The sequence below is a fragment of the Mus caroli genome, chromosome 15 (genome assembly GCF_900094665.2).
Source record: "Mus caroli chromosome 15, CAROLI_EIJ_v1.1, whole genome shotgun sequence".
NCBI lineage: Eukaryota > Metazoa > Chordata > Mammalia > Rodentia > Muridae > Mus > Mus caroli.
In genome coordinates, this window is record NC_034584.1 from 91,659,685 (window position 1) to 91,677,451 (window position 17,767).

A 17,767-nucleotide genomic window follows, 5' to 3' on the forward strand; every position below is an offset into this window, starting at 1 on the left:
TGGGTCCTCGGGAACACCAGCCCATTGCTCCATCTCTCTGGCCCGTTCAGATTTTTAAATGTGGCTTCTGGGGTTTGAGGTGTTTGCCCTTGGAGGTCAAGCACCTGGCTTCCCTGCAGCACTGCCTGCACTGCTCTATTGCTCTAGCTCTTGCTCGTGCTCTCTCTCTCTCTCACTCTCTCTCCCTCACAAGGCTGTGCCAGAAGATCTACTATGTACTATGTATGTATCAAATTTCCATTGATAAATCTACACCCTCCCCAAAGCATCGAGGGCCATTATGTGCACCGATCACACCATATGCGCAGATTGCAATTTTGACACATTTTGTCCAGTCACGGGTAGGGATTTCTGACTGTCACAAGCCACTTATGCTTGTCAGGCCCCAGATAGGCCACAGTTTATCTCCAGGGGTTATTCTGCCTTTCTAGTTACCGCGCCCCTTTCTAATTACCCCACCCCTTTTCTAGTTACCCCGCCCCTTTCTAGTTACCCCACCCCTTTCTAGTTACTCCGCCCCCATACGACCTTTCAAGGTCTCTGTCAAGTATCCTAGGGATTCTAAGTATGCAACAAGCCATTTAAAGAATCTGCCTGCTTGTTAAGAGTTCTGCATAGGGCTGGTGAGATGGCTCAGCAGTTAAGAGCACTGACTGCGCTTCCAAAGGTCCTGAGTTCAAATTCCAGCCACCACATGGTGGCTCACAACCACCTGTAATGAGATCTGACTGCCTCTTCTGGTGTGTCTGAAGTCAGCAACAGTGTACTTACATGTAATAAACAAACAAGTCTTTTTTTGTTTTAAAGAGAGAGTTCTGCATAAATCAACAAGCCACAGATTGTTTCCTCTGGGCGGAATAACCTCTCTTTTTCTTTATAAGATTTTCCCACTGCCTTGAAAATACCATGTTCCTCCAGTTGTTTAGAGGGGACACTCTCTCAGGAAGTGTCCAGTGCTTTACTGAGCAAACGAGGAACTTGAAAGTAAGTCTTAGCCAGAGCTCGGACATCTGGCTCCTAATCCAAAGTCCTTTAAAGGGAGATGCTTCCAGGGAAAAGAATTGCAAGATGGAAATGTAACCTGATGGAGCCCTGGTGGTTGGAGGGCCTCTCCGCTCTGTCCTGCTGGCTCAGGAATTTACCTGATGTGTTATTCTGCCTGGAGAGACCTCCTGCTTTCCTGGGGGCATCAGGAATCCAGGATTTATTGGTAATCCTGGTTGGCTCCACATTCCTCTCAGGGTGGAGTTGGCCTGTTCCCTGGACTCTCCTTTAAGCCTCTTCTGCTGCTCCTCACTAACCACTCATTGAGAAGCAGTTCCAATCTTGTCTAGTTTTCCTGAGCAGGAAGTGGATAGGCTACAAGGAATTACCCAGGTACCCTATGGCTTCCCACAGAGCTCTGAACCAGGGTCAGGGGCTGCTGGATGTTTTATTCAGAGCAGTCACCGCCCTGTCGAGAGTGGTGGAACGACCCTGGGAGTTCTGATCCTCGAATTAGATTGATTGACAGGTTAGATGTGAAGTCAGCAGCTCTTCTGCTCTGCCAGCCGTCTAAGCCTCACACATGCCCACCTGGTGGGTGAGCCTCCCCCTTGATGTCACCAGCAATCCATAGATAGAGGTTGCATCTTTTTCCTTACAAAGTAGTTATAATTATATGGGTGGATGTATATGGCATTGGGACTCAAACCAGAGGGCTTGCCCGTGTAGGGACACTCTCTACCATTGAGCTATCCTCCCGGCATCAATCCTGTGTTTTTTAAACACCATACCATTTTATTTCCTTGCTCGTCACGAGCTCGCCCTGGTACTAGCACTTCATTTAATTAATTTTACATCACACTTTGAATATTAATGCAAATTATCTCCCCCCAATTCTTTTTATTTATTTTTCTAATTTCTATAAAAGAAAAGATTCCAACTTTAAAAGAAGGGAGCAGAATGGGGAAGGGGTCAGAGGAAAGCGTGACTGTCTTGCTTAGGTGATGAACCAGGTATCTTTTGAAATTCGTTTCACAAAATACAGCTGTCATGGAGTGTATCTCCCTTCTCAGTTCGCACATCCCCACCACTGTATGCCTCTAGTGGAGAAGGGAACGACACGCCCATTTCACAGCCAAGGCATTGGGGAAAAGAGGGTACTCGGCCATAGGGATAGGGAAGACTTTCCATTCCTCATCTGGAATACGGAGAAGGTCCTACAGAGACCTTCCGGAGAAGGTTGGGAGAGGCTTTGAACTCATGTCTAGGGAATGAAGAATGGAGATGGGACAAAGGAAGCAAAGGCATGGTAAGGGAAGCAGGGGGAGGGGTAAGGGAGACAGGGGGCGGAGCCTTACTTTCCTGTCTCCTTGCCTCAGAAGCTTGCAGAAAGATGCAGAGAATCATCTAGGTTGCTTGTATCAATGACCCCTGGGGACTTACTCCCCTCCCCTTTCTTTCTCCTTTCCACCCTACTTTCCACAAGGAGCATCCTCCAACTCCCCCACACTAGGATCTCAGCGCGCCCTGTTTTTCTCCAGCCTGCTGGAGAGGTGCGCTCCGTGAATATTCTCACGAACAAGGTCCTCCCTCTGGTTCCTCAGACTTCCCAAACAATGGATCCAATGTCTGAGTGCAGTGTCCCTCAAAGGTGTGTGTGCGGAGGCTTGCTCCCAGGGTGATGCTCTTAGGTGGTGGAACCTGGAGAGGTAGGGCCTAGGGGTGGTCCTCAGGTCACGGGGACAGATTCTCAGAAGGGTCTGTAGGACACCGGTCTCTCCCTCCTCCTCTTCTTCCTAGCTTAGGGCATGAGCTTTGACCTGTGCTCCTGCTGTGACTTGCTGCCGTCCCCTAAGGTCCAAGTCAATACAACTACCTAATTTTGTGAAAACTCCCAAACAGGAGCCATTTTCTGATCCCCTTCTGCTCATCATTTCAGCCCTCAAAACCATGAGACAAAATAAACCTTGCTTTCCTGATTATGTAACCTATGTCAGGTGTTTCACTTCCGTAGCACGAGGCTAACTGATACTGTTTGGTTTCTGGTCGTCTGGATTCCACAAAGTGCCCAAGTTTACAAGAGAGGCAGGTCTTTTGTGTGTGTGAGTGACATCACCAAACCAGGCAGTGTGACTTTAGCATCCTGGATTGTAAGGTCCACTGACAGTCCTGGGACCGTATTTGGGCATGCCTTATAGGACCAGGGACTAGTAAATACAACCAGAAGAACAAAACAAAGAACAAAACACAAGTCACCATGTCCTTTCCAATGATTTTTTTTTTGGTTTTTAATATCAATTGATGTTTTAAAAAATACAGAGGTGTTTGACACAGAATAGCACCATTGTGTAGGACACGCAGTCCCTGTGCCCAGCACCTGTAGGGGTCTTCTGGCTGGGCTGGGAACAGTCACTCGGGGGGCGTCTGACTCACACCAGATAGTTCCTGTCTCCGCCTGGACCCAGAGGTCTTACAGGAAGACAATAAATAAATAGAACACCGAGATTTTATTTTGCAGTCTGCCCAGTTCAGGTCTCTTAGAAAGGGGAGCACAGTCCGGGCTGTGAGGGGAGGACGGTTGGGTATCATCAGGTCAGGTCAGCCATTCAGTGCAGATCCTGGAGTGACTGCGGTTGGAAAGTGTTTGGGTCCTTTGGGTTCGCAATGGATTGTGTTGTTTCAGGGTTCGGGGGTTTTACAAGAAGCAGACAGGCCCTATGTCCACACCAAATTCCTGTTCAGCCCCTCCAATGTCCATGGGTGCGATGTCAATAATGGGAAGGCGGGAGGTCTTCTGTGATCGGTACTCGATGACGGTCTTGCCCCACTTACCAGTGTGTTTCTAGGCAGAAAAGGGGAGGTGTCATTTGGGCGATGCCTTACAGCAAGGACTGGCTACCTAGCACCCCCAAACTAAGCAGTCACAAGGTAGGGACGACACCGGGTGGCTCGCTAGAACTTCTCTCCATTTGCCCAAGCCCTCTCCTCTTCAATTATCCCCTTGATGGTAGAGCCCTCCTCTACTTGTCTTCCTCTTTCCCACAGAGGGCTTCCCGCCTAGGATAGCCTCTCCTCTCCTATGCTAGTTTCTATGAATACTTCTATAAGAGTTAGTGAGCTTGCCAGCATCTTTATTGCCTCTGAATGAGGAAGTGGACAAGCCAGTACAGTATGCGCTCCTCTCCCATCCCTGCCTCTCAGCTTGTCTCCCACCTGCCCCCATGACTCAAGCCTCTGATGAGTCCCGCCACTACAGGAACATGACATTTGTCACAGGCTGACCTCAGCCCCACTCACCGTGCAGCCATCCTTCAGGGCAGTGTATGTGAACCTGCTGTTGCCCTCGGCCCTCATCTCTACATCATTGGAGCCCTGGATGAGCAAGGCCTTCTTGAGGTTGCCAGCCGCTTCGTCCAGGTAGGCGATGCTGTTCTTACAGTGGTAGGTGATGTTCTGGGAGCCCTCAGTGGACAGTAGACGGAGGAAAGTCATCTGGACGTTAGCGGTGTTGGGAGCCAGGTTTCCATCGCCATAGCTGAACTGTGGGGCAGAGGGGCGAGGGTTGTGAGACCAGGGGCCTAGCATCTGCTGAGATCAGAGGCTAACAGTACATTCATCTGATGGGGGCTCAGAGCATCAGAGGGGCCCTGGGGCAGGTGTGGAGCAAGCTCAGAGGACATCTTCTCTCGCTCTAATGGGGAAAATACTTTCTCCTCTTTCTTTCTTCTAAAGCCCAAAGGGACACCGGCAGAGGATGCTGAAAAGGAGCTAAAGAATCAGAGGAGAGAGAAGAGCACTCAGGAGGGGCCAGCTGAGCCTAGGCCACCGGGCACTCACGTGGAAGCCACCGTTCATGGTCTCTCCAAACCAGATGTGTTTCTTCTCCTTGCTCTTGCTGCTCCACCAGTTCTTCCGAGGGACAGTCGCTGGGTTGGGGTAGACGCAAGTCTCGCCAGTCTCCATGTTGCAGAAAACTTTCATGGCGTCCAAGGTGCAGCCCTGGTTGGGATCAATCCAGTAGTCTCCTGCAGGAAAAAGAGGCAGCATCCCATGAGGGCCAGGCTGCCTGTTAGAGGCAATACAGCCTACTGGGAAACAAGTCAGGGGAGGCTTACATGTGGCCTAAGTGGGGGCCAGACAGAAGGGCATGGGGACAAAGAAATCTGCATGGAAAATCTAATGCTAAAGAGGGGTCCAAGGAAAAAGGGAGAGGCAGAGCTCCCCTGCTGGACAGTCACTTCTATCCTTGGTCCTTTACCAGAACCTTCCAGGTCTGACCCCGCTTTGCACTAAGGTAAAATGGGGTGTGTCTTCCTGGCTGCTGAAGGTGGCCATACTGGTGGGCTGGCTCTCTCCTCTCTGGGGGAGGGGTCCTGCCCTCCAGGCTCACCGCTCTTCCACTCGGGGTGGCAGAGTTTCAGGTCTTGGCAGGTGCGAGCAGGGTTCTTGCGGGAGCCGTCAGGGCTGCGGATGCTCTCAATCTGGTTGTTCAGTGACTTGAGTGTAGCGTCCACCTCTACATCGTGCTGTCTCAAGGTAGTGTCTGCCTCATCAGCCCGCATGTACTGCATGGGGTCGGGGCCCTTCTCTCTCTGCCCTAAGCCAGCAAAGGCTGACATATCGATGCCAGGACCAGGAGGACCTGGAGGGCCAGGAGGACCAGGGCTTCCAGGGGGACCCTGAAGCAGTAAATAGAGATGTCAGCCAGGAATCATGGGACAAGGCCCTCCTCTGTGCCCATCTTCTGGGACTATGCTAGTCCTCTTCTTGTTCATCTGGTGGGGACAGAGGACAACAGGACCAAGAAAACCACAGCAGCTTCCCCACTGCCTCCCTGCTTCTTCTGTTTCCCAGAACCCCTCATGAGCCCTGTGACTCTCAACTGGCCCTCAGCCTGTAGGATTACAGGCTTCCCCATTAGTTGCCGGCTGATATTCCAAAGGCCCTATAAAATGCTGGGTATACCTCCGATGGTGGAAGGGGGGAGGGTGGGGTGGGGTCAGGACACTTACAACAGGGCCTGTTTCTCCTGAGCGTCCACGGGGACCTGGAGGCCCAATTGGGCCAGGGATTCCATTAGAGCCATCTTTGCCAGAGGGACCAACAGGGCCAGGTGGACCCTACAAGCCAAGAGAGAGGAAATGGTAGGAAAACAGCCTCCGAGTAGTGTAGTGGAGCAGCTATGGCTAGGTGGGTGGCCAGCCCCGTGGTGCTGGTCATACCATTCTGCCTCTGATCCCTGCATTGCTCAGCCACACTCCCTAAATGCAACTCCATTTAGCCAAATGACTAGCAGGTTAGTTTTATGTCCCTCCTAAGTCATGTTTATAAAAATCTTATTTTATCAGGCTTGTCTTCCAGCCAGTGTGACCTCAGATGTTTAGGCCACAGCCAGTGCAAGAGAGTCCCGCTTTTCTCGGGCTACCTCCTGAGAGGACTGCTAAGTCCAAGGTGCCCTGAAGAATCAATGCTCATATCCATCCATCTCCTGGCTGAGGCCTTGGCCCACCCAGCAGAAAAGCTCATTCCACCCCCTGAAACCATCTCACTTACTCTAGGGCCAGAAGGACCAGCAGGGCCAGAAGCACCCTGATCTCCAGAAGGACCCTGTGGAAAAGAAGAAAACAGCGGAGGTCAACACAGCTGGGTATAGAAATACATCTCCTTCAGACTGGGAAGCAGTCACGTGCCCCTCCCCCCCCCACTAAGAAATTCCAGTGGCTTCTGAGAAAGATGCTAAGCCTTTTGGGTAGCAGGAGAAGCTCAGGGGGTCTGAAAAGTAGGAGGTCTTGGGCAGCCCCCTCGTGGACAAATGACATGCAGTGACACCCACCGGAGGGCCAGGCAGACCCTGAAGTCCAGTGAAACCTCGGTGTCCCTTCAGTCCCCTCTCGCCCTGCTCTCCAGATTCTCCTTTGTCACCTCGGGGGCCTTGAGGGCCCTATGAATGAGAAAGTCACGGATTTGGTCAAGTCTGGTCCAGTATGTGTCTCATTTGAGACCTGGTGTCTCTTTTCCAAGGAGGACTCCACACAGGATCTTCCAATACTTACTGCAATCCCACGGGCTCCAGCAGGTCCTGAGGGACCCATAGGACCTTGTGCACCCTGTGAGGGGAGATCGAGAAAAGTGTCAGGGAATGAAGTGTCAGGACATGAAACCCCTTGTCTACATCTGCCTCAGGCCCCGGAGGCCCCAGACCCAGGGGCTACCTCTGGATACTCAAAACAGGAAAAAGCAAACATGGAACACCCTCTACCATTTGGTCACCCTCTTCACTCCTGAACTCAGGATACTCACAGCCTCTCCTCTGTCTCCTTGTTTGCCAGTTGGGCCAGCAGGACCAGGAGAGCCTGGGGGCCCAGGAGCTCCAGGGGCACCCAGTGCTCCAGTCTCACCACGATCTCCCTATAGGAGCAAAGTATCAGATTCAGCAAAGAATGTTTCAGAAGAGGCAGGCAGAGATACTTTGTTTCTAGAGTGGCTCATTAGGCCCAGCACAGTTCCCGGAACCCCCATCCCAGAACAGACGCCAGTCACTCACCTTGACGCCAGCTGCACCATCTCTTCCAGGGGGTCCATCAGCACCAGGGCTGCCCTGGACAAGGGGACATGAGGATTCACTTAGAGCCACTCTCTGTTTACTCTCCCACTCTGGTCTGAAGTGTTGACCTGTGCACTTCTGCCCAACTGAGACTTCGGGGCTAACACGTCCACCAAGCTTCCACCCACCCTCCTCCTTGTACACCCAGCCCTGGTCTCTCTGGGTGTCCTTCCCTCAAGATCATCCTGCCACACCAAGCCCTAGGGCTCACCTCTCGTCCAGGTTCACCTGCAGGCCCTGTCAGGCCAGGAGGCCCCACAGGACCAGGAGGACCTCTGTCTCCAGACGCGCCAGGTGCACCCTGCTTGCCGGGCTCACCCTGAAAGGAGTGAGACAAGGACCATGAATGCACATGCTAAACATCCCTGCCAGGGCTCCACCCAACCCTCTTTAGAGGAATCAGCCGACAAAGGGATGTTCCCAAGGGTGCTGAGCTAAAGGAAGACCGAGGGTACCACTGCAGCAAGAACACCCAGTTAAGAGTTTTGAGCCTGAAAAGCATCCTTCACTCACCGATGGGCCGGGAAGGCCAGGGAATCCTCTCTCACCACGCTGACCAGGCAGACCAACAATGCCCCTTTGACCAGCCAGCCCCTGGGGACCTGGAGGACCATCAAGACCCTAGGAGAAGAAGAAAGAGCTGACACAGGGCTTGGCCTGGCAGTGACTCTTCCCATCCGTTGAGTCCATTCTGTGCGGCTCCCTTCCTACAATCCCCCACAGCCCTGCACCCTCCTCCCAGTGCTTAGAGCTCAGGAGACACTCATAGGCCTAGCAGGGGACGTACAGAGGGACCATCATCTCCAGGTTCTCCTTTCTCGCCAGGAGCTCCTGCGGGACCTTGAAGACCGGGGTCACCAGCTCTGCCAGGGGGGCCACTGTCTCCTCGAACACCTTTGGGACCATCTTTTCCAGCAGGACCAGGGGGACCGGCGGGTCCAGGATTGCCCTAGGAGGAACAAATACAGAAAGTGGTAACTTGCCGTCCTCCTCCTCCAAGTTACCGAGGCCACTGTGGCCTTGGGGGCCAAGGCATTCCACACGGTCCACCCCTGTGTAAAGCTCTGGGCAGCTAGCTGTGGCTCCATGGTCCTTGCTTAGTCTTTCTCCATCCGCGTGGAGCTTTTCCTGCTGGGTCAGCTTCATCCTCTATGACAGATCCCTTCCAGAAACAGCTCCAACCTTGACCCTCTGACCTGAGTCTGCTGTTCACGCAGCAGCCCCTCCTCCACTCTCAGTGTTGATGGATGGAATTTTTCCTTATCTCTTCTCACACTGAAGTCCCCCCCTCCCCCAGCCTGCCATTATCTGGTCTGGGGCTCATGGGCTTCTTTTACAGAGTGTAGATCTAGATGCACTGAACAGGTTTAGGAAATGTGTCCCAGGTGCAGGGCATCATGCCAAGTCCAAACCAGCCAGGAAGCCCCATTGCTCCCAGCTACCAATGGTCAATTTGGTAGGAATGGAGAAAAGTCAGGGCCATACTGGAGCTCTTTTGACCCCTATGTTTGGAGGGTTGTTCCAAATGCCTCTGACCCTATCTGGGTCTCCCACGCCAGAAGTAACCTGGCACGGTACTCACATTAGCACCTGGGGGTCCAACTCGGCCAGCAGCTCCAGGGAATCCGGTGGCTCCCTGTGGACACAGAGCGGTGGGTGAGAGAAAGGCCCTGGATACCTCATGTTCTCAGCAGAGAGCAGAATCAAGTTGGTAGGACTAGAGAGCTTGTTTCAGAGCTGGGGAATCAAGAAAGGCTGAGGACTACAAAGTAGGGAGTCACTTGAAAAGAGTGAACGCTGCACCTGGCCACATAGTCAGGCATGGGGTCGGGGTTGAGAGGTGTGGCTAGCCTTCAGGGAGCTGAGTGGCAGACCTGAGGGCTGAGGACTCTAAAATGACTGTGTGCACACAGCAGAGTTAGATGCCGCCTCTCCTGCCAGGCTGTAGTCGTGTGGGCTTAGACTGGGCATGTTAAAGGCTGGGCACAAAGAAGGTGGAAAATCCGGAACTTAACTAACCCACTGCAGAAATCATGGCCCAAAGCCTTTTTACATGGGATTTACTCACCGGGGGACCTTGGGCACCTCGGGCTCCCTTAGGACCAGTCACTCCAGTAGGACCCTGTGAAAGGAAGGTGACAATGAGGTCTGGTGGACCTGAGGAGAGTGGTAAGCATCTGTCTGAACCTTAGCGCAGGACCCCTAAGAGCCGGGCTATCAGAGCACCGCTTCCCAGCACTAGGACCCCAGACAAAAGCTATTGTAGGCAGATCTGTGTGCATCACCACCGGGAGACTCTAGGGCTGGACTCTGCAAGCCTTCTACAAAGACAATCCCAAAGTCTCCCCTCCTGGGAAACCCACTCTCTCTGCTGCCCCAGGATACCAACTGCCTGTCCTGGCCATCTGAGGTCAGTGGACACAGCCTATACTCAGTGCTGAGGACCTAATACCCAACCTGCATGCCCCACGCACCATTCTCCCTGCACAGCTGAGGTGCCCACAAGGCTCCCAATTAGACTCTGCCTGCATGACCTACCAGGGCCCTCCTCCTGTCCTGGCAGGCTCTGCCTCATGAGCTCAACAATACTCACCTGTGGCCCAGGGGCTCCCGAGGGGCCTTGTGGGCCGGGGGCACCAGCATCTCCTTTCTGTCCGGCTTCTCCTTGATCACCCTTGGCACCAGGCTGGCCATCAGCACCCTGTAATAGGAAGAAGAGACAGATGAAGGAGAGGCAAGCTGATCACCCCAGGTCCTGCCAAGAGGTTCTGGGAATACACGTGTACGCATTTACCCTGGCCTAAAAATTGGGTTTAAGACTGGGCTGTTCTGTTGCCATAGAACTGTGAAGAAAGTCCATTTCTCCCTTTACTGCCCTCTGGCGCCCCCTCCTCTCTCCCACCAGAAGGTGCCCTTGAGTTCTGGGTGTGGAGTCAGACTGCATGCAATGGGTGGGAGTAAGGTAGACAGAGATACTCACAGGAGGGCCAGCAAATCCAGCAGGTCCAGGTGGCCCAGTCTCTCCGCGTTCACCCTGTAAGATGACCAGGAAGTGTCATGTCCATCGCCTGCCTCTGTGCTCTCCTCAGACTGGAAACCCACTACCCAGCCCAGCCTCATGCTCAACCCCTCCCAGAGAGGAGGCATCTGAGTGACCTAGGTCCCAGGGAGCCAGGGCACTGGTCATGCCTGGGCCTGTGACCTCTGCCTTTCATGCCTTCTCTCCTCCCACCCCTAACCTGAAAGGCATGGCTGGCTTCCTCACTCCTGGGGCCAGGGAAAGCCTGATTTAGAGAGGCACACTCACCGGGGCACCTCGAGCTCCAGTACTTCCTGACGGGCCGGGAGGTCCGACTTCTCCCTAGGAGTTGAGAAGGTAGGGATTAGAGTGGGCCCGAGGACCCAAGTGTACCAGGAAGCCATGATGTTGGGAAGAGGACTCTGGGTCCCTAGACCCCATTCTAGATTAGGTTTCTTCCCAGTCCCAGTTGTCCCATCTGTCTCTTCAAGGCCTCGGCCAATGGCACCCTTCTACCAGGCCAACTGCCACACAAGTCACACGCTAACTGGACCTCCACCCTATGCTTCTACCACCATCGTAGCAATGGCCAATGAGTGAAATTTGACTGTCTGGCAGGAGGTAAGGGGAAGACATTCTGGGGAGGTGGACAGAGGGACGAAGGTCAGACAGACAGAGGGACAAAGGCTAGCCGCAACTCACCTTCTCGCCGTTGGCCCCTGCTGGGCCTGGGGGTCCGATTGGCCCAGTCAGACCCTGGAGGGAGAAAGATGGAGATAAAGAGTCAGGCCAGCATCATGGGGTTCCTCGGGGATTCTGGGAGCCCCATACCCAATAGACTTTGGTGTACCCTCCCATGGTCTGAGAGCTGCCACTGATGTCTGGGCCCCAGCTCTAAAGGGAAAGCCCCTTTAGTCTTCCAGCCCCTCTTCTGAGTGTGAAAGGTAGTGGGAACACCTGTGTCTGTCTCCCAGCTCCTGAGTCCTATAAGCAACAGCTACTTACTCGGCCGCCATCCTTCCCAGGAGCTCCCTCTGGGCCTTTCTCACCAACATCGCCCTGCAGGAGAGAATACCGGGTACCTTAGTGGGTACGTCAGGAGCGACTGCCAGTTCATCCCCGCCTGGCTAAGGCTCTGGTATCCTGTCCCTGCCTAGGAAGTCTTTTCTGTGGGCTTTGGGCTGGTGACAAGGGGTAATGGGTGAGAAAACAGGGAGAAGGAGGTCATGATGGCAGAGCGGTTGGTTGGTTGGTTGGTTGGTTGGTTGCGGGGTAGGGGTTCCTAGTTTCTCAAAGAATGGCCATGATCCTCATCTTAAGAAGTACAAGGACAGAGTATAAAGCCTGGTGGTTGTGGCGTTGGGGAGAGACACCCATCACTTACTCTGTCTCCCTTGGGCCCAGCGATGCCAGCGGCTCCTCTCTCGCCAGGCATTCCCTGTAGACCTGGAGGCCCCTGAGCCCCAGGGGGGCCATCTGGGCCAGGTGAACCCTAGGATGACAGACAAGAGGACTCTGTAGGGAACAGCATCTCCTCTCTCTCTCTCTCTCTCTCTCTCTCTCTCTCTCTCTCTCTCTGCCCCAGTGTATACAGCCTGGGAAGCCAGGATCCCAAACCCCTCTTCCCCCTTAAATCCCCTTCCCAGTGCCACCTCCCGCAAGTTCCTCCTAGCCACCATCTCTCCTGCCCCCTCTCCTCCCTCTCACCCCTTAGTGAGCTTCCCTAGTGCTGGGCAGAAGACACCTGCGGGACTTGGCCTCACTTACTTTGGGACCATCAGTACCAGGAGTGCCGGGGAGGCCTCGGAGACCCTGGAGGCCCTGAGCACCGGGAGAGCCACGTTCACCTGGGAAACCTCGCTCGCCCTGTGGAAGAGACATCAGGCAGAAATCAGGCAAAAGTGATGGAGACGATGAGACAGGGGAGGGGGCCACGGGGAGAGGTATGGGTCCCCAAGAACCCAAGGCGGGCTGCAGTGCTGGGAGACATGGGCCAAACTGAATGAAGGCAGGCCCAAGGATATACCAGTGCCGGGTAACAGGACACTCACCCGAGGACCCACAAGGCCAGGAGCTCCAGCTTCACCAGGAATACCCTAGAGAATAAAAAAAAGGATGTAAGAGTGAAGGCTGCCTGCTCCCTCTGGACTCAAGAGCGTGCCTCCCATGGTGGCTGAGCATGTCCACAGGAGGACTGGGCTCAGACTTATCCGTGAAGAGCAGGGAATCATGTCTGGGGCATTCCCAGGCTCCACAGGGCTCTCCGTTCACTCCATTTCCCTTGTCTCCTATACATCAGCCAAACAAGGTCACAGAGATCCCTACTCACCTGGTCACCTTGCTTTCCACCTTCACCTGGGGGACCGGGAGGGCCAGGAAGTCCCTGGAAGCCAGAGGGATACGGATTAGCAAAGAAGGTTGTCTGGTGCCTCAGCCTCCAGGAGGGCGCAGCACAAGGCAGACCCAAAGGAGAGAGCTATTAAGGCCAGGCACGGAGAGCCACGCCCTCTGATACCCCATGAGAGGAGTGGGCTTGCCACCCTTAGTGCCTGCCTAGAGAGCTCGAGGCATAGGAGGGGATTGCATAGAGAGTCTGGTCCAGCCACCTACCTGGAAGCCTGATGGTCCAGGAGCGCCCTGCTCGCCTCGTTCACCAGCAGGTCCCTGCAGAAGAATGAAAAGGTGAGCCAAGCCAGGAACTCCGAGAACCTTAGGCTCAGAAGCCTTCCTACCCTGACCAACCAACATGTGGCAGGCCTCTTGCTCTCCATCATCTACCCACACTTCCCTCCACTAGGCATGTCCTCTCATCTGGGGATAGTTCAGCCCAGATCCACATCTGTCACCTCTACTACTAAATGGATCCAAGGTCCCTCGTTTTAGCAGCAGGTACTTACACTGGGGCCGGGGGGTCCTGCGGCTCCCGTCTCACCGTCTTTTCCAGGAAGACCCTACAGGGAGGGCAGAGGAAGAGGAGTTGTAATGACTTATGTCTGTGGTGTCACCTGAGACCAGCAGATGTAGTTTTCCTTCGGTCAGGGGTTTTTAGATCAACAAGGTCTGCAACGGCTCTCTGCGTTCACCCTTCCCTAAACTTCCTTGGTGCATCCACCATTTGCCTCAGTCTTTCTCCACATAGACATCTTCCTCTATACCTCAGCCTTGCCTCTGAAACTCACCAGCAGCCATACTGTCTGGGTGGATCCTGGCACAACCTAACATGTGCTCATCCACAGAATCAACTCTTGGTAACCAAGGATCTGAAGTGCACGTCTGAACGGTCCCCCCCCCCCCGTTGCTTCTGTGAGGAATTCCACCAACACTAACACTGCACCAATACCAAGCCATAGGTAGTGGGGAGGACACTTACTCTCAGACCAGGAGCACCAGCCAGACCCTTCTCACCAGCTTTGCCAGGCTCGCCCTGAAGGGAGGGAAGAGAAGACCATGAGTTGGTGATTTAGGATAGAGTGAGGTAGTAGGCTAGAGAGCCTGAGGCCTGAAGCCTCAGTGTGGTGCACAAGAGAAGGTACCATTGAACATCAGCCCCTTCTTTTATAGTCACTGGCCTCCGGGGCACAAGGCTCTATGGGTAATGTTCCAGTGCTGATATCTTAGGGCTTTAAGGTACCCAAGTTTACCCCAGGTCACATGCATTCCTTGCAGGACATGGAGGACAGAGCTTAATGACATTGAGAGGCCACTGGTCACCCACCCTGGGTTAACTCTGCTCAGGACCCAGCTTCTTCTCTGAAGGATATAGGGAAAGACGAAGGAGATGAGAGAGCAAACTGTCACTTACGTTGGCACCTTTGGGGCCAGGGAAACCCATGACGCCAGGCTGCCCACGAGCTCCCTGAGGACCAGGAGGTCCGGGGCGACCGTCTTCACCAGGGGCTCCCTGAAAGACAGGATCCATTCTCAGGACATAGTCCCTCTGGCTGTATCTCCCCATCACTATTTACTAAGTGTGTGCTGTGTGGCAGGCAGGGAACAAGGTACCAGCCATACACATGCATCTAGGGTTGACCAACCCCGCACACAGACCCAGCTATGGGTAGATGTTCCTGGCTCAGAAGTCTCTCCTGAACTTCTAATCTTTGTCATCACTCCTCTTGGAAAATGTCCAAATACTGTGTGTGTGTGTGTGTGTGTGTGTGTGTGTGTGTGTGTGTGTGTGTGATTTTCAGAGCTCAGAGTACAGGTTGCACCTGGCCATAAAACCTACCATGTGTCTCTTACCCCTTCACAAAATGTACAAAGTCCTAGACTGCCCTCATCCAAACTCCCTTCTGTCTTCCCACCATCTCCTGGACGATAATCCCTTATTTATCCTCCCAGGAACCTCACTCAGGCTAATAGACTTACAGAAGGACCAACTTTGCCTTGAGGACCAGCATCACCAGGGCGACCGGTAAGACCCTTGGTTAGGGAGAGAGAAGAGACCAAGGTTATTCGGGGGACAGGCCCCAAATCTTCCAATTCAGCCAGCACAGCTTAGAGGATGCAGGTGGGAAGGGTGTGGGGGATCTGTGTGGCATCCACCTTACCCTGGCTCCAGGAAGACCAGGTTCTCCAGGACGACCCGGGTCACCGTTGGCTCCCTTGGGACCAGCCAAGCCACTGGGCCCTCGCTCTCCAGGGGCGCCCTACACCAGAGGAGACAGGAAGTCCATGGGATGCTCTGTAACTAGGGAAACAGGCAGGGACCAAGCCCCTCCTCCTCCACTCACCTTGGGACCTGCCAGACCATCTTGACCTGGGAATCCACGGTTGCCAGGAGCACCCTAGGGAGAAGGGAAGAGGCAGGGGATGAGGATGGCTTTTCACCAGCATGCCTGGAAGGAGTCCCACCAGGATACAGGGGTCTGTCCCCTCCACCTTCCACTACAGTGACTGTGGGGCGGTAGACACCGCCCGCGAGTCAGAGAACCTAACATCTGCCCAGGGCCTGCTCCCACCTCTCTGGGAAGAAGCTACTGTTTTATGCCACCCTTGGGACAGAGGGTTCAGACAGCATGAGGATGCTGTGACCCTGGTGTTGGATGGGGAAGAGAAGAACCACATTATCCAGAAAAGTCACTGGGTGTGGAAGAAAGGATGAGCCACAGAGCAGTGGGCCTGTGAGCCGGAGCTCCCCTGCCTACTTACTCTCTCTCCAGGGGGTCCGATTGGTCCAGCACCACCAGGCTCTCCTCGAGCACCTCGTTTGCCTTCTTCACCAGCAGGGCCAGGGGCTCCCTGGGGCCCAGCAGGTCCCTGAAGACAAGCACAAGAGGAGTGGGATGAGGTTTCCACCTAACCTTGGGGAAAGCACTGGCCTGGTGTGCAGAGGAAGGGGCCTTGGGAATGTTTCGGGGCTTGGCCAAGTGGGTAAAAGGGTCAGCCGTGGGGCCGGGGGCCAGAAACAGCCCAAGAGGAAGATGGCTTGGAACTCAAGCTATTCGAACCAGGAGAGGAGGCTGTGTCAGGGTCTTCTCTACCCCTACTTCACTCCCTTCTCCAGGGACAGCAGGAGAGGGCCTGGGATGGGAAGTGGCCGTGGGGAGGGGGCACAGCGGGGGCAGAAGGGTGATCTGTGGGCAGAGCTACAGCAAAGAAAACAAAGTCTTGAGGGCAGATACTCACAGTCTCTCCCTTGGGGCCTTGTTCACCTTTGAAGCCAGCAATGCCAGGCTCACCCTACATGAGAGAAAGAAATGTGCTAGCCCTGGCTTCTCTCCAAAGAGTCTGCTCCCCACCCCCACCCCCACCCCGAGAAGCCTCCTGCGGTGAGCAGGAGGGCACAGAAAAGAGGAGCCTGTAGGTAGGACCTGTCAATCATTTTGGGCTCTTACCGCCTGACCTTTGGGGCCAAGAGGACCAGTTGCACCTTGAGGACCGGGAGGGCCACGGGGCCCAGGGAAGCCAGGGGCACCAGCAATTCCAGGAGCACCCTGTCAGCATGAGCAGAAGAGAGGCGCGTGAGGAGGATGAGGGTGAGGAGGATGAGGAGGGACTAAGCCGCCCTGGGAACACAGCCCAGGGCCAATACTTACAGCAGACCCTTTGGCTCCAGGAATACCATCAGTCCCTGGGTTACCCTGACAAGAAGATGGTATAGCAGTGAAATAAACAGCAAAGAAACAACCCAACCGTTCCGCCCATCGGGCCCCAGTCTAGGGGTCAGGGACAAGTGCTGTCTGCTTCAGGGGCATCCCTCCTGCCTGTCTCATGGGGTGGACTACGGGTGAAGGGACACAGTCGTGGATGTCAGGGGGAGGTGTTTGGCCAGCATGAACATTTAGTGGTCCCAGTGACTGGGACTCTAGGTGACATGTACATTTGTGACAAGGCCACACATGCCATGCCTTCCAGGCCAAAGAGATGAACTTACAGAAGCACCCGCGGGCCCAGGGGACCCAGGATTGCCAGGCTCGCCACGAGAACCTTGAGCACCTTCAGGACCGCGAGCACCTGTGGGACCAGCTTCTCCCTGGGAAGAGAGTGGGAGGCTGAAGTGGGTGGGTGGGGGGGGGGCGGTGGCAGCACTTCACGGCCCAGTGTGCTTGACTCTTGTGTGTGCTCACACTCCTGTGAGCGTGTGCTCACACGCCTCTGAGTGAGTTGCACATGCATGGGGGTCTGTCTTTTCTGTTCCCACCTGACCAAGCAGCATGAAGAGCTGATATCCCACCCCTGCCTCCTCTACCGTGCACCTCACCCCTGCCCTGTGACCCTGCACACAGCTGCACAGACAGATGCCTACTGCGTTCCAGCAGCAAGCAGCTTGTTGGCCCTTCAGCCCAGCAGAAAAGCCTGGGTTAGGAGACCAGCCATCTTAGGGCCACCGGATGACGGACAGATGGGCCTCCACCCCCTCCCCCTCCTTTTGTTTTCTCTTTGACGGAGGAACAGAAGCCAGAAGGGTGACTCTGTCTCCTCCAGAGCCTCAGCTCAGAAGTGGCTTTGTTTATGGCTGCTGGGTGATCAGAGCTGCTCCAGGCTTGAGCCTCAGCCTGTTTGAAGTGCCAGGAAGCCAGGGCCGAAAGCAAGCTGGGACAGGCTCTACTTTTCTTTAAGTTAACTGGAAGCCCCCATGTAAAAATTCTCTCTCTCTCTCTTTCTCTCTCTCTCTCTCTTTCTCTCTCTCTCTCTCTCTCTCTCTCTCTCTCTCTCTC

General features: G+C 54.4%; 1 protein-coding gene across 2 annotated transcripts in view; it reads right to left on the reverse strand.

Moving 5' to 3' along the window:
• Positions 1 to 3,244: 3,244 nt before the first annotated feature.
• The window catches only part of Col2a1 (collagen type II alpha 1 chain), a 29,481-nt gene continuing 14,958 nt past the window's right edge, over positions 3,245 to 17,767 (reverse strand). For both annotated transcript variants that reach the window (XM_021182830.1, XM_021182829.1), the window contains 36 exons: positions 16,984 to 17,082; positions 16,646 to 16,690; positions 16,445 to 16,543; positions 16,236 to 16,289; positions 15,759 to 15,866; positions 15,341 to 15,394; positions 15,158 to 15,256; positions 14,976 to 15,029; positions 14,410 to 14,508; positions 13,978 to 14,031; positions 13,505 to 13,558; positions 13,218 to 13,271; positions 12,937 to 12,990; positions 12,659 to 12,703; positions 12,375 to 12,473; positions 11,992 to 12,099; positions 11,613 to 11,666; positions 11,310 to 11,363; positions 10,896 to 10,949; positions 10,569 to 10,622; positions 10,182 to 10,289; positions 9,657 to 9,710; positions 9,171 to 9,224; positions 8,376 to 8,537; positions 8,102 to 8,209; positions 7,800 to 7,907; positions 7,529 to 7,582; positions 7,285 to 7,392; positions 7,038 to 7,091; positions 6,818 to 6,925; positions 6,538 to 6,591; positions 5,997 to 6,104; positions 5,375 to 5,663; positions 4,822 to 5,009; positions 4,282 to 4,524; positions 3,245 to 3,826 (listed from right to left, as the gene is read on the reverse strand). In XM_021182830.1, coding sequence (XP_021038489.1) covers positions 3,680 to 3,826; positions 4,282 to 4,524; positions 4,822 to 5,009; positions 5,375 to 5,663; positions 5,997 to 6,104; positions 6,538 to 6,591; positions 6,818 to 6,925; positions 7,038 to 7,091; positions 7,285 to 7,392; positions 7,529 to 7,582; positions 7,800 to 7,907; positions 8,102 to 8,209; positions 8,376 to 8,537; positions 9,171 to 9,224; positions 9,657 to 9,710; positions 10,182 to 10,289; positions 10,569 to 10,622; positions 10,896 to 10,949; positions 11,310 to 11,363; positions 11,613 to 11,666; positions 11,992 to 12,099; positions 12,375 to 12,473; positions 12,659 to 12,703; positions 12,937 to 12,990; positions 13,218 to 13,271; positions 13,505 to 13,558; positions 13,978 to 14,031; positions 14,410 to 14,508; positions 14,976 to 15,029; positions 15,158 to 15,256; positions 15,341 to 15,394; positions 15,759 to 15,866; positions 16,236 to 16,289; positions 16,445 to 16,543; positions 16,646 to 16,690; positions 16,984 to 17,082 — 3,342 coding nt within the window. In that variant the 3' untranslated portion in view covers positions 3,245 to 3,679. The remainder of the gene's footprint in view (positions 3,827 to 4,281; positions 4,525 to 4,821; positions 5,010 to 5,374; positions 5,664 to 5,996; positions 6,105 to 6,537; positions 6,592 to 6,817; positions 6,926 to 7,037; positions 7,092 to 7,284; positions 7,393 to 7,528; positions 7,583 to 7,799; positions 7,908 to 8,101; positions 8,210 to 8,375; positions 8,538 to 9,170; positions 9,225 to 9,656; positions 9,711 to 10,181; positions 10,290 to 10,568; positions 10,623 to 10,895; positions 10,950 to 11,309; positions 11,364 to 11,612; positions 11,667 to 11,991; positions 12,100 to 12,374; positions 12,474 to 12,658; positions 12,704 to 12,936; positions 12,991 to 13,217; positions 13,272 to 13,504; positions 13,559 to 13,977; positions 14,032 to 14,409; positions 14,509 to 14,975; positions 15,030 to 15,157; positions 15,257 to 15,340; positions 15,395 to 15,758; positions 15,867 to 16,235; positions 16,290 to 16,444; positions 16,544 to 16,645; positions 16,691 to 16,983; positions 17,083 to 17,767) is intronic.